Raw genomic sequence first — 15833 nt, forward strand, 5'->3', positions numbered from 1 at the left:
CAAAGTCAGCATCACGAGCAGCCCTGGCTTAAGCAGATAAGGAAGAAGGTTAGAAAATAGCTACACCCTAGTTACCATAATTTTTACCTTAAGTTTATTCATTTATCTTCTCATTATTAATTGTTCATAAACCTGTTTACTGAAAATAACATAGATCATTTCTGTATTGTTGAGAGCTTTGTTTTAATGGCTACAAGGATTTTTGATTCATAAGCTTCATTCAATAAGTGTTTAGGTAGTTTCCTCTTTTTGGAGGGAAAAATACACTGTTCACTTAAAGTTGTAAACACTTTGCCATCCAATATTGACCTTACTTGCTAATATTTTTGAACATTAACCTAACCTCCATAATCTCACTGATCAAAATCCGACCAGACCTTTAGAATTATGAACATTGCAAAAGACATTTGCTTTCATGAGAAGTTTTTTTATAAGTAAAATAAGTGAATAGATATGCCACTCTTAACAGATTAACTATAAAGAAATATACAAAATCTTGATTGTCCTCAATAATATCAAACTCATGGTGCAGAGTCAGGGGAGAGGAGTGGTGACAAGGTGCATGTGGGAATCAGAAATGAGACACTCGAGGCAGAAATTTCTGTGACGTTCCTCACTGAGGGGATGGAGGACACCTGCAGTTTCTCTGCAGGAGTCATTTGCCTCATGAAAAGGAAACCTTGCCCCTGACAAGCCTCCCCAGGGCCCTCTTCATGTCCTTGTTGCGCAGGCTGTAAATGAAGGGGTTCAGCAGGGGAGTCACCACTGTGTACATGACGGCCCCTGATACATCATCTTCTACTGAGTTTAAGGAAGAGGACGAGGGGCGCAGATAAGTCCTGATCACAGTCCCAAAGAACAAGGCAACAACAGCAAGGTGGGATCCACATGTAGAGAATGCCTTGTACCTCCTTTGGGCAGAGGGGGCCCTAAGGATGGCTGAAGCAATGTGGATATAAGAGACCAGGATGAGCACAAAGGGGATTAAAATGACTGCTCCCCCCAGGAAGAAGAGCACAAACTCATTGACCCTAGTGTCAGAGCAAGACACCTTCATCAGGGGTCCCAGGTCACAGAAGAAGTCGGGAATGATCTTCTTAGAGCAGAAGGAAAGTCGGAATATTCGGAAGGTATGGGTCATGGCAACAAGACTAGTAAGGGTCCAGCAGGCAGTAACCAGGAGGACGCAGCGCCGGTGGCTCATGACCACTGTGTAGTGGAGAGGGTAGCAGATGGCCACGTAGCGGTCATAGGCCATTGTGGCCAGGAGAAATATGTCCATGTCCCCAAAAGTCAAGAAGAAGTAGAGCTGAACCAGGCATTCTTTGCATAGGAAATGGACCTGCTCTGGGTCTGGATGTTCACCAGGGCCTTAGGCACGGTGGTGGAGGTGAAAAGGATGTCGTCACAGGACAGGGTGGCAAGGAAGAAGTACATGGGGGTGTGGAGACACCTGTCAGTGCCAACGGCGAGCACGATGAGCAGGTTCCCGGCCACAATGACCACATACATCCACAGGAACAGCAGGAAGAGCATGTGCTGCTGCTCTGGCCGCTCAGACAGTCCCCAGAGGGGGAACTCGGAGATGCTGCTCTGGTTCCCTCCTGCCATGAGCACAGAAGTCAGAGAAAGAGACCTTGAGTGACACCCATTAACACTCTTCTAACACATTCCACTCTAGATGATTGATGAGCATACCAGGCTCTCAACTCTTGAGAAGAAAAAGAAGAGTGATCTTAGTTCATTGGTATTGGTCACCTACTACATGCACTGTATACTTTTTATTGAAGCCTACCAGATACAATATACTAGGAAGTGTGGGAGACAATCTAAGGGCATTAAACTGGATTTCTTGGTTTATTTCTCAACACTCCTTTCTGTTCCAAATTTCTTTAGTTGTAGTTTCTTTTTCTTCAGCTGCACTCTCAGGAGAGTCTAGAAGTTTTCACTTATTTATTCATTCATTCCACAGGTATTAGGTACCAACTCTAGACCTGGTAGACTGCTGGATAAATAAGACAGTGATAATCATTAACCTCAGAGAAGCTTCAGTCTAATGGGATACACATAACTGTCTATAAAAAAAAATCCTGTAAAATGTTGATTCAGGGTCCTTTGTGTAAAGCAAAGGATCTGGAACTTTACTGCATCTGTTATAAAGGGCCACTAAAGCTACCTGAGCAGGAAGTGACATTCGTGCTTGAGGAGACCCAATGTGTGAAAAGCTTGTTCCTTTCCCAGGTGTGAAACTAGCTGAAGTTTAGTTAGACCCAGAGTCGATCAGTCAGGTGGAGGCAAAAAACCACCTTCTTTACTGAAAAAGACGAGGTGGGAAAATGTACCTTAGCTGTGTTCACTAAGTGAGCTTTTAAATATGCTTCCAAAGTTAAATCTCTTTCCCCTTTCACAGGCTCAGCTGGACGGTCACGTGTCTCTCCCCCAGGGGAAGAGCCCGCCCCTCTAAAAGACAAAACTGGGAAGAAGAGAGCAAAGTGGCTGTTTCCTGAAAGTGAGCAGAATCCTGATGAGAAGGGAGAAGTTGAGGCCCGAAAGTCAGCAATCAGATGAGTCACTGGATAAAGCAGTGCAGAGGTCAGGGCTGCTGGTCTAACGGAAGAGGACTTCATACAGAGAGAAACATCGGGAGAAGGGAGGGCTTGTTCCCCTAATGAGTGAGGCAATTGTATATGGATGAGCTTTCTCTCCATTGCTGTTGGTAAAATTCCACGCATTACCACACCAGTATCACCTACTACAGAAAATGTCACTGGTCCTTCCACGGAGAAAAGGTTGTCCCTGCACCGAATTTCCACAATATTTGTCTACAGAATTTTTATGATTTTTTTCTGTTGGCACTTGAATTGAACATTTTCTTGTCCCTGTATTACCTGTAGGTTCTTTGTTATATTTTGCTTTCTGCAAAATAGTAGCTGCAATAGTGCCTTGGATACAGCAAGATTTAAAGAATTACAAGAAAGCTCTGAAAAATTCAAGCTTTACAGAGAATTATGTAGAAAAAAAAATCTCTATAGAGAAAAATTCCAGTACAGTGTATCGCCAAGAATTCTCAAAATTTCATAAGACAGTTAAGGTTTGGGAAAGAATATTACAAAGGGGAAATAAAGAAACGCAGAGAAGAAATGTCTAGACACCAGGAAGATGTGAAATAGGAATGGAGGAAACGCTAGAAAGAAACTGAAGAAGTCATTTCTTCAGCGAAAACTCTAAGAAGTCAAAGGAAAATGACTAATACAGAAATCATTGGAAAGGACATAAAGGATAGATATTTAAAAAGGAAAATAAAACAAAAATTTTAAGTGAGATTAAAAAGTTAGAAAGAGATGAGTATAGAAAACTAATAAAGGAGACTCAGTCTATGATAAACAGAGCCTCTAAGATGATAACCAAACATTGGAATAGAAGAAATATTTAAGATTATAATTTAAATAAACTTCACTGAAATGAAAGAAAACCTTACTCTACATATTGAAAAGACATCTCTTACACCTGGGAAAATTGATTTAAAAAATAGTCAATTCCAAAACATATTTTAGTACAATTATGACACTTTTAAGATAAAGAATCCTCAGGCAACCAGCTCTTCCTCCCCCTCCCCTCAAAAATCAAGGAAGTGACAAGGAGGAAAAATCAGGTTGGCATCAGTCTGACAGCAACATTCAAAGGCATAAAATAATAAAAGAACAGCTCAGGAAACTCAAAAATATAAAGGTGAGTCAAGGATTTGTTTTCAGCCAATCTGTACTTTGAGTATAAGGGCTTCAAGCAAAAAGTTCAGAACATAAAGAAATTCCGGGAATGTTGTTCCCATGAACTCTTCCTGGGGAAACTGCTAGAACAGGAGCTTCAGATAATCAAAAAAGGGTTGAAGTAACCTCGGCGAAAGGACTAGTAAAAAGCACTAAGTATATATTTACTATAGAACTAAGATCAAAATGTGGGGTTAAAGGTGGTAAAACAGTATGTAAATTAATATACTCTAATAATGTGGAAATAACTACCAATAAATGGGAGATGGAAGAGGAAAGTGAAAAGTATAATAAATTCCTGATTTTCCCTGAGGAACAGCTAGGAGAAAAGGAATTGAATATTAAGCAGATCTGTCAAATAGTAGGTGTTTAAGCCTATTAAAGAAGACAAAAGATAGACTAAGAAAGATAATACTGCTGATAAAATAGTGTTATTGGAGGGTGGAAAAGAGGGAAGGAAGAAGAGAATAAATGCTACAACTTAACTTTCTTGTTGTTTAGACTAAGGAACAAAAGAGACTGTCTAAAGAAAGAGAGGGCTCAGGGCACATGTTACTTTGAGGTATTATCAGAATGGAATATGTCCTATGATGAGAGAGAAAGAAAGAGAAGGAACAGACTACATACTAAAGGACATAAAAGAGTGCGACAGGTAAAATAATCTGACAGACCTAGGCCAAACATATCAGTCATGTTAATAAATATAAACGAGCTTAATGCCCCCTTTAAAGAAAAAAGTATAAATTGACTCACCAAACAAAACCCAACTCTACTCTGTATACAAAAGAATGAGCTAAAATAAGGAATTCAGAACAGTTGAAAATGAAATGATAGGCAAAGGCGTGGAGGCTAATGTGAACACAAGGATGTGATCTTTATATCAACAAGTTGGTGATGGAGCAACTGGATATCTACCTGCCAAAGAATGAAAGAATGACCCCTACCTCAGACCATATTGAAAATGAAGTCAAAATGTATCAAAGATCTTAATGTAAGAGCTAAAACCATAAAACTCTTAGAAGAACAAAGGGAATAAATCTTCATGACCTTGGATTGGGCAATGGCTTCTTAGATATGACACCAAGAGCTTTGTCAACAAAAGAAAATGTAGATAAATTGGACATCATCAGATTGTAAAACATTTGTACTTCAAAGGACACCATCAAGAAACTGAAAAGGCAGCCCACAGAATGGGAGGAAATTCTTGCAAATCATAAATCTGATGAGAGATGATTGTCAAGAATATAAAAAGAAAAATTACAGCTCAATAATAGAAGACAGCTAACACAGTTTTAAAATGAGCAAAGGATCTGAATAGACATTTATCCAAAGAAGACACACAAATCAGCACTAAGCATATAAGAAATGTTCAACATCATTAGCCGTTAGGGAAATGCAAATCACAAAGTGCCATTTCACATCGCCTTGGATGGCTAGAATCAGTAAGCCAGATAACATGAGTTGTTGAGGACGTAGAGACACTGGGACCCTGATAAACTGCAAGCTGGAATATAAAATGGTTCTGTTTCTTCGGAAAATGGTCTGGCAGTTTCTCAAAAGGCTAAACAGAGAGTTTGCATATGACTCAGCAATTTCACATCCAAGAAAAATGAAAATATGTGTCATCATAAATGTTTGTACATAAAGCTTCAAAGCAGTATTATTCATCATAAACCAAAATGGAACATGACCCAAATATCCATCAACTGGTGAATGAATCAATAAGATCTAGCATATCATGCAATGGAATGGTATTTGACAATTACAAAGAAGTGAATTACTGATACACTACAACATGGATGGACCTTGAAAACATTATACTAAGTGGAAGAAGCCAGACTCAAAAGCTAACATATTGTATGATTCAATTTATATGAAATTTCCTGAATAAGCAATGTAGATCAGTGGCTGTCTAAGTCTGGGAGAGATGGGCTAGTGGGGGTGACAGGTAACCCGTCAGCAGTGTGTCCCCATGAGCAACACACAGGAGGGGGAGAGGGTGAGCGACTCCTTGAGGGGCCAGAAAGAGGAGGGTCTGACAAAGACACTGGGATGCAGAGATCTCTGAGGGCATCACCCTCCACCTGGCCGGGGCAGGACTCAGCACACTGGGCTGCATGCCAGGCTCTGCCGGACATCAACACAGGCTCAGAGCAAGACCCTCCTAAGTAAAGAGCATTTCCTGCCAAGTCACACAGCAAAGCAGGATTCTGCCAGAGCCTCCCTGCTGAGGAGGAGGATGATGTTGGGGGCAGGACAGTGCTCAAGGAAGAGAACTTACACTCAGTGGGTCCTACCAGGACCCCAGACCCAGGAACATCCTAAACCTCTTTAGAGACACTGGAAGCAGACATTGTGCCAATGAGGAAAGTGAGGCTGGAAGAGGCTGAGTGAGGTGCCCCAGGTCACACACTGATGAGTAGCAGAATCTGGCTCTGCTCTTACCCCTGTAACTCCTGGTGCCGGGCACTGGTGTCCTGTACTTTGGAAGGCAGAAAGGCCAGGTAGAGCTGATGTTTGGGCTTAAATAGCTTCCTACTGGCCAACTCGCTGTCCATTCTGACTCTCTCTCTGAGGGCTGACAGATGCCATCTTGGGTCCCCTGAGTTCCCTCCATCAGTGCCTGCCTGACCATGACGGTCTCCCTGTGACCTGTCCATTCAACACCACCAGTCAATCTGACACTGCCTGTTCTATTAGACCAAATAGGATATTTTTCAGTTTCTTGGACACACAGGCTCCCTCAACCCCACTCCCTAGTCCTCAGCTCTGGTTTCTCAGTTACTCTTTCTTCTCCTGGAACATTCTCTCCACCATCACTTACCACCCCTGTTAATGCATTAAGTCCTCTACATCCCTGAGGTCCCAACATAAATGTCCTTAAGACAACTTCTCAGGCTATCTGCATCTTGCTGGGCATTCCATTATCAACCTTCACTGGCCTCTTTTCAACACCACTACAGTTTATAACATCTGCTTCATCAAGTTCAGCATCAGCGCAAGAATGAAAGCTTTAGGAAGTCAGGTCCTTGTGTGATCTGTTCATCATGAAATTCCCCAGGGCTTAAGATAATACTTGGCACCAAAGAGATGTTCACTAAACAATGTCTGAGTGTATGAAGGCATGAACACTGGAAGATGCATAATTCAACTTCTCCACTTTACCTTCTGAAAACTAAGGCCCACAAACATGAGAAAAACAAAAAGGCAGCTTCCCTGATTTCACATGTGGGTGGAAGGAGGGGGACTATCCACTGACCCTACATTCGAGAATTCCAGAACCTTTCACTGGCGGCAGACAAACTATAGGCTTGCCTTGATGTAGGAGAGAGATTAGTGCACATTCTCAATTCCCACCCAAACTGAGACCTCTAATATCATGAACCAGTCCCATTGGAAAGAATTTCTCGATCAAATCACATGCTCCCTTTTTCAGAGTGCCCAACTTTCTGAGTCTCCCCACCAGAGCTAGAATATGAAATCCACAGCCATCATAAAAAATCCACCCTTGGATTTTCTGTGTGTAAAAGAAACTCTTCTCTCACCAGTGCATCCATGCTGTCTGGGGAGGGGAGCTGGCTCTTACTCCTCCCTGCTGTCCTGTTTGTGAAGCCTTTCTGGACACACCAGCCACAGGGAACCTCCTTTGTCCGTTCTCTCCCATCACTTATTTTCTCTGTTCATTTGATGGCTGCCATAAACTGCCTGAGGAATCTATTGTCTCCTGGTGGAAAAGTCTTTCAGATTTACATCATCCTTCCTAAGGATGTTAACAAATGCTTAGGTCTTTTCTTCCCCAATTGACTCTTGACATTGCAGAGATGGAGGGCATACCTTATCCACCTTCACAGCCCTCTCTGCTCTAGGACAGCTTGGCCCATGTTTGCTGTCATGCACGGGGGCCGTCTTGGGGCTTGTGCTCCACCCCAGCTGTCAAGCTTACCTTCCTGCCTGGGTTCATCGCTGAGGACCTACCGCCTCTTCAATGCTCTGCATCATTGGAAACTGACATGAAAAATCTGCTCAAGTACTCAGAGGCTGTTCCTTTGTGGAGCAATGAACATAATAACAGACTCGTATGCAGGCTACCTGCCTCTGCTGCAGCAAGCCTGTCCTACACCCCAACTGCAGCAGGACTGCAGACTGGGGTATTTCTGTTCATTAACATCAGGACCTCTGAAATAACCGTAGGGTTCTCAGCCCTGGGCTCTAAAGGGACTTGTGCTATGTATATATTTCCCAGGTAGCCTCAGTGTGAGCCTCTCGGGGCTCCTGTGGGAGTTTGAAGCTTAATAATTGCCCCCTGCCCTCTACATCCCCTCAGGAGCAGTTGCTGAGAAAGGGAGAACTATGTGGTCCAGCAGCATTGGGAGTTCCTTTCAGAAAAGTTATTAACTGCCTGTCTCTTGGGCTCAGCTAAAGAGCCACCCCTTCCATCCAAAACTATCTCCTTTGGTCAATGATATCTGAAATGACACTCGTTAATTCAGTCACAAAAGGGCTCTGCTAAAATTATGATACCTTGTGTGGAGGAAATAACCTCTTCAGATAGTAGAAAATGTATGAAGTCGTGGAAATTCTCACTCAATGTAGTTTTTTCTCAGAATTTTTATGAGAAGGTCATGATAAGCTTGGTGGAGGGATGGAGAGAGAGACAAATATTGGGACACAGTGGTCTGTGAGCTTCTAGTGAGAGAACATTGAGGACTAAGGGGCACCAGGAGCAGTGGGTGCCAGGAAACTCCAGACCCTGGACATGCTTGCTGACCCACTACAGATCCTTCATGATGGTCAGCTCCTGGCTCACCAGCAGCTGCCCTCCCCAGAACGGGTGTCTGCACTTGGTCCTCTAAATACAGCTGCTGCAGATGTGATCAGAGCTTAGACCCAGCACAGCCCCATTTCACCAGCAATGACATATGAACCTCATGGTAACCACAAACCAAAAACCTATAACAGATAAACAAAATAAAAAATAAAAATAAGAGAATATAAACATAACACTGTAAAAAAAGACAAAGAAAGCCATTTCATAATGATAAAGAGGTCAATTCAACAGGAGGCTATCATATTTGTAAATATTTGTGTCCCCAAAAGAGCAGCATATAAATATGTACAGGAAATATTAATAGGAATTAAAGGGAGAAATAGAGACAATAATAAGTAGTGTTTTAACACACCACTTACTTCAGTGGATAAATCACCAGTCATAAAATCAACAAGAAAAAAATGGATTTAAATGACAAATTAAACCAGATAGACTTAGTAGATATGAACAAAACATTCAATCCCAAGGCAGCAGAATGTACATTCTCCTCAAGTGCACATGGAACATTCTCTAGGATAGACCACATACTCAGACATAAAAGAACACCCACTGCCACAACCAAATGGTAGAGGAAAAAACAAAATAGAATTATTTGTCTTTGCCACACTTAACACCAGAAATACTTTAGTGTAGGCTGCAAGTAAAACCAGGAGCTCAGTTGCATCACAGTCTTTGTAGCTCCCAGGGGGTGGTTCCAAGTTTATGCTGAAGCAGAGGAGAACTCCCCGCATTATAGCAAATGGGACAGAACAGGTCAGCCCAGGCTGACAGGTTGGGAAACTTGGGACTCTTTTCCAAACCATCCCATTCCGATCTCCTCTGCCTCAGGGACAGAGGGCCAAGACCCGCGCTCGAAGCCTATGTCCCCAGAAAGGAACACTAACAAGTGCTTAACCAGCTGCTATAAGCCTCCCATTCATGGAAGAGGAGTGAAGGCCACAGGACCAGGCCCCTTTCTGACAGCATCTGAGCTGACCCCCCTGTAGGAGCTGAGAATGTTGGAGAAGAGGCTCTATGACAGGTGCATCAAGGGATAGATATTAGCAACTGCCCTTTATCACTTTGCACCCTCACAAAGTTCACAAGAGGTAAGTAGAATTATTGTCATGATATCACACGGAAAAAGGATGAATTGAACTGCCTGAAATCATACATAGAGGTTGGTAAGACTATGCCCAACCTTGATCTGAATCCAGAAACCAAAGTCCCAAGATCCAGGAGGCAAAAAGCGGAGACAGAGACACATAAAGAGTCAGAGACAGAGAGAGAGAATCCTTCTCTTCTGACAAATGGTTATCTGGGATCTTGTCCATGGAAACAGGATCAGGAAGGGGTAGTTCTGATTTGGTTTTCTCAGGTCTGAGTTCCCTCCACCTCCTGAAGTTTTATTGTGTGTGTGCTTGTGTCTGTGTGTGCACAGGCAGTCACACAAACCTCCTGTCTCAGAGAGGAGCTACAAACCCACCTTGTATTCCTACATTCAATGCTGCACAGTAACAGGCCCCTGCAGAGAATCAGGTTGTTTCATTGCCAAAGCGCTGATGGGCTCAACTATCAGGGAGTCTCAAAGCACTCCCTGAGGGCTTGTCTGCTACCCTGCATGCCAAGGGGAGGCAAGTTGCCTCTTGTGTCCATGAGAAACCATCTTCACGCATGTGACAGACATCTCAGGGCACAAACACTTCCCAGGAAGAGTATGCTAGTGGCCAGCATTGCCTGGGACTCCTGGCTGCCTTCTTTCTTGCAGTTCAACTGTTTCTCACTTCCCAATCCCATCAAGTTCCTGCCTTTCACTGCTCTTCTGAGCAATGGAGTGAGCTCTTTTCTTGTTTGGACCCCAGATACATCCTTACTTGGCAACTGACTGAAATCATCAAACTAGTATTAATGCAAATATCCCTCTCGACACTGCAATAGCTCGTGTTCTCCTGGTTCTGGAAGCTGGTTCTTCTCATTCTTAATTAAAAAATGGATTTTAATTTTAAAATCATTTGTCAATTATACCTCAATAAAGCTGGGGGTGGGGAGTCACAAAATAATGAACTAAAAAAAATTCACACAAAACAATAACAATCAAAAACTGTATTATATGCGTAGTGCACCATTCAAATAGTTTTAAGTGAAACAAAATGGTCCAGTGTAGTTCCTTGCCCCTGCTGGTTCCTCGCCTGCCTTCCTGAGCCAGCTCACTGGGCCGGGTTACTTCTAGGGAGCAGGTTTTAGTTGAATTTTCTGGTGCTCTTCTTCACATCTCTTTGCACTTCTAGTTCTTGATTTATCCACTTTAAACACTGTCTATTGAATTCCTAATAACACTGACAATTTAGTTCTTTTGCACCCCGACTCCCAGTCCATTTTTGTGGTTTAGTTATGTCACTATTTCCAGATAATTGGTACTTTTTACAGAATTGTGACTGTGTAAATATTGTTCCCCTTAGAGCTTAATAACAGACTCTAACTATGCTTGCTTTCGCTCCTGAGAGCCCAGGTGCTCAGTTCCCTCTTCGTCCCTCTCTGTACTATATGCCACACCATACCCTCAGTTTTCCAGTGCTCTGGGGCTTAGCAGTTAGCGCCCACTTCCCTCGGAGCCCCTTCCCCCAGGTTCTGCGCTCCAGCATGTGCTAGTCACCTCCTCGGCCTGTCACACAGCTGCCATCCTGGAACTGCCCCTCCCTGCTTCATGGGTTGGGCCTTCTCCTGGCTCCCTTCTCTTCTTGCTTTTTTCACTCTGTCTCTGCTGGAGCACATCCCCAGTGAAGAACCCCTAACCAATATTCAAAAACAGAATGGTCTTTGGACCTCCTCATGATAATAGTTATACATTTAGTATACATTAATTGGGAAAAAAATAGATAAGGACCAAAAATTACTGTAAAGGTGCTATTGCTTTTTATGAATTGTGTTTTACTTGCCACAATAACATTAAGGAGCATGTGAAAATCTGTTAAGAATTTGGGCTTAAGGTTTGGTTTTGTTTTTGGCTGATTGCAAAGTAATCTCCTGGGAACCACTGTCCTAGTACCTAGTGACCCTATATGGGAATCCCTAACTCCAAAGTTGTTTTTTTTTAATTTATCTTTTAATTTACTAACACAAATATAGATGTAAAATTCAAAAGGTACAAAAGGAAATATGGTGCTGTAGCCTCCCAGTCCCCTTCCCTGAAAACAACAACCATTCAGTTTCTTGCATGTCCTTTGGAGATATTCTGTACCAGCATCATTCAATACAATCATACTGGTAAAAATAGTCTACCTGCTGAATGGATAAAGAAGATGTGGTGTATACATATAATGCAATAGTACTGAGCCATAAAAAATGAAATAATGCCATTTGCAGCAACATAGGTGGACCTAGAGATTATCATACTAAGTGAAGTAAGACAAATATCATATGATATCACTTATATGTGTAATCTAAAATGTGACACAAATAAACTTATTTACAACACAGAAACAGACTCAGACACAGAAAATAAACTTATGGTTATCAAAGGGGAATGTGGGGGAGAAATAAATTAGGAGTTTGGGATTTGTGGATACACACTACTGTAGTGTGGTATCCTGCTGTATACCACAGGGAACTATAGTCAGTTTCTTGTAATAATCTATAATGGAAAAGAATATGAAAAAGTATATATGTATGTGTATGTATGTGTGTGTGTGTGTGTATATATATATATATATATATATATATATATATATATATATATATATATATATATATATATATATAAAACTGAATCAATTTGCTGTGGACTAGAAACTAACACAACATTGTAAATCAACCATAGTTCAATTTAAAACAAAAGTCTCCCTGTGCTGCCTAGGAAAGTACCATCAGTCACACATGTGCCTATAGAGCACTTGAAATATGGCTAGTGCAACTTAGAAGTGACTTTTAAACTTTATTTAATTTGCATTAATTTAAATTTGGATTTACATGGCCACATGTGGCCAGTGGTATACTCTACATGTTGTACCACATCTTGCTTTGTTCACTTCACAACACATATATCTTCAGATAGACTGTTTCGTCTGTCTTAGTTTTAAAAGCTGCTGCATAATAGCCTCTTGTAATCCACTAAGGCAATCCCTTACTCAGCCCAGAGAGCCATGGATCACCACTTTTAATAAAAAGCTCTGAAATCTTTTACATCATATCATCATAGCCAACACATCTTGCGACAATTCTGGGTTCCTGATCCTTCCACTTTTATCAGCCTAAGCCTGAGATAGTTTGATAGTCAATAGCCCCTTTTAGGGACTGGAGGAAACAACTTACCATGAATCACTGCCCTAAAATACAACTTTCATCCACATGTCCTGTGCCTGGAAGTCAGTGGTGAGGGTGGCATTCTTCAGGGTTAATCATGGCTCCCTGTAAGTGGTTCTCCTTTAGAATGCAAAGTGCACTGGGCAAGGCAGAAATTAATGGAGAGCATCTGAGGCTGGTTTTGCTTTTGCTCTGATGAGAGGGACAAAGAGATGATGGAGAGGCTAAGGGACTTTGTGAAGCCGTGTGGGTTCTGATGGTGAAGCTCCCTGATCTTAAAATTGTCCTTAAGTCCATGTGGATCCCTAGGGTTGCACCTTTAGGCAGCCTTCCTTTCAGGATATTTCAGGCAAGAGAACATTTCCAGTCTCATATGACCTCTAGAGAGCAAATTTCACCAACCTGTTTTGATGTTTAACCTGTGTAGCCCTTTCTTCTGTGAGGTCTCTATGGGAGGCAGTGGATGCACAATTCAACATCAGACAGACCTGGTACAAATCCCAGCTCCAAATGGTACAGGCCCTTTGCAGCTTATGGGGCGAGTGCACAGCAGCACGTGCTGAGTTTTGGGTGGCCAGTCTGTATAAGGAATCATATGGGGGGAATGAAGAAATGGTCTAAAATTCACTCAGAAATATTCCTGAGTCACCGGCTAGACATTGGACGGAGGAAGGAGATGTGATTCCTGCCTTGTCAGGGTTCCTGAACTAACAGGGAACACTGCTGGGTTCTGCACACCGGTGGACACTATCCTTCACGATGACAACTGGGAGAGTGGAATTTGTGCATTCTGTGGAACACTCGTTTCTGCTATAGAACCAGGAATAACCTTACGAGCGGGTCATATGAGTGCTGAATAAAATCACAATTGTCTGTACACATCCCAGATCAAGGCTCAGTTACATCCTGGGATAGAATTTTTGGCCCTGAGCGCTCAACTCTCCCTGCATCCACACCCTTGCCACGTCTCTCTGTGGGCAGAGTGTACTGTCTCGTTCCCTGGCAGGGGGCGTCGGCCCATGGAATGGGCAGAAGGGAGAGTGCTGATTCTGTGCCTAGGATGGAGGAGGCCTGATGGGTTTGTGCCTTGCCCTAAATGCCTCCCTTGGGTAGCTGCTGCCTCTTCAGCCTGGGCCCCAGAATGAACACACGTGGAAAAGACCCGCCCTGGCTGATCTGCAGACAAGGAGTGAGGCGCAGAGCAGACCCAGCACGGGGCGATGAGCAGAGCTGTCCCAGCTACGCCGCAGAATGGTGACAATCGTTACTCCAACCCACCGAGTTCTGGGGTAGGCTAGTCACATAGCACTCTTGTGGCAACAGTTAACCAGTACATGTACCCATTGTTTTATTAGGTTCTAAGTTCAGCTGCTGCAATAGAGACCCTACACAACAGCGGGTCAAACAAGAAAGAAATTTACTGACCTCTCATGTGAGAATCTGGTTAAGTAAGTCCAGGGCTAGTCTGGTGGCGCATGTGTCAGGGAGCCTGGCTCCACCATTCTGCGGTGGAGCCTTCATATCACGAAGCCTCCATATCATTCACAGATTCAGGTCTTAATTTCCTGCCGCCCTGCAATCCAAAACACTCCACAGTGTGGCGCCAAACTCTCTTTCCAAAATTACCCTCCAATACATAAAGCCTCACCTTGACCTACTATTCCCACTTCTGCTTCAGGCCTCAGGGCTTGTCTTCTTCTTGAACGGCTGTGCTCCCCTCATGCCCCCAAGCTGGTGCCCCACTGCCATCCCCCAGGTCTCAACATCTCACTCCCACCAGGGCCTCAGGAGCCAGAGCTGGTCAGACCTGCTGCTCCCCAGGAGTGAGAGGCCCTGACCTCCATGGGTGGGGGGCTGCCATCCAGCATCCAAGAGAAGAATCCAGTCTGCCCCCAGTCATCCTCCCACCCCCCTGCCCAGCCTCTCCCCTCCTCAAGCCCTTCCCTGAAGAAGCCAGGGAACCTCTGTACCCCCCACCTCCCTCCCTCCTTCTAGACTTCAATAGATTAGTGAGTATAACTGGGCTTGTTCACATGGGTCTCTCTGCTTCAGAGGTTGACCCAGGAGGGGTGGGCATAACGGTTGGAGGGTGACAGGCTCTCTCCTGGACCCAATTCTAGCCAGGTTCCTCTGAGCCTTCTTCCGGATTCAAACTTGGCCTATAGACTTGAACAAACACTAACATAGTTTCTAACAGCTCAAGGCCCCACACCTAGGATGACACCAGCTCCCTGAGAAACACTCCAGGCTGCCTGAAGAACTGGCTGTTTGTCCCAGCCAACACCTGAAGAGGGGGCCCTGGTCTAGCTTCTGTGAGAAGGTAGGAGCCTAACTTCGATAAGTGGCAACTAGCCAACACAGATGGGTTTCGCATGGCCAACGCCCCGCCCTTCCCACCTTTTGCACCTCTCTCACTCTTCGGAGCCCCCCTCCCCGTTCCTATTCCCTCATTCTCCCTTTAAAACCCTGGTCACCTCAGGTGCAGCTGAGTTCAGTTCACGATGGACTCTTTTCCTGTATTATTGCTACTGTATATTATTGATTGAAATGTCTTTACCACTTAAAGTAGTGCCTGGCTTTGTTTATTTTTCAAAAGGGGAGGTGTCCAGGACTAGCCTTATTTATCTGACTTTTAAATAAGCACCCCAGGGACGTTTCAGTATAGAGGTCTACAGATCATATTTTGAGAAATTATATTTCCCTTTTTATAATTAAATGGATGCCATTTCTCTGGCAGCCCTTTTGAACAGGAGCTGTATTTTCTGACTCTGGGTCCCGTGGCTAGCACTCCTGCAGGGAGCGACCTGCCAGCAGTGCCCCACAACTACAGGGACAGGGAGGCGGGAAACACCTGTACCACTAATACTGGGAACTGCCAGAGGGCAGAAATGACACAAGGGACACCTGTTTCCCCCCACCCCCAGCTCTGCGGGTGCCTGCTGAGCTAGCTTTCTGCTGAG

At 43.6% G+C, this 15833-nt stretch overlaps 1 protein-coding gene across 1 annotated transcript; it reads right to left on the reverse strand.

The window, feature by feature from the left end:
* Nucleotides 1–28: 28 nt before the first annotated feature.
* On the reverse strand, nt 29–14443 carry LOC140686429 (olfactory receptor 1P1-like). Its single transcript, XM_072940493.1, is given in 5 exon segments — nt 29–1324; nt 1327–1628; nt 1631–2005; nt 13276–13452; nt 14299–14443. Coding segments are annotated over 3 exon segments (984 nt in total). The 5' UTR covers nt 1653–2005; nt 13276–13452; nt 14299–14443; the 3' UTR covers nt 29–664.
* Nucleotides 14444–15833: the final 1390 nt, after the last annotated feature.

This window comes from Vicugna pacos, chromosome 16, assembly GCF_048564905.1.
Source record: "Vicugna pacos chromosome 16, VicPac4, whole genome shotgun sequence".
NCBI classification, from domain to species: domain Eukaryota; kingdom Metazoa; phylum Chordata; class Mammalia; order Artiodactyla; family Camelidae; genus Vicugna; species Vicugna pacos.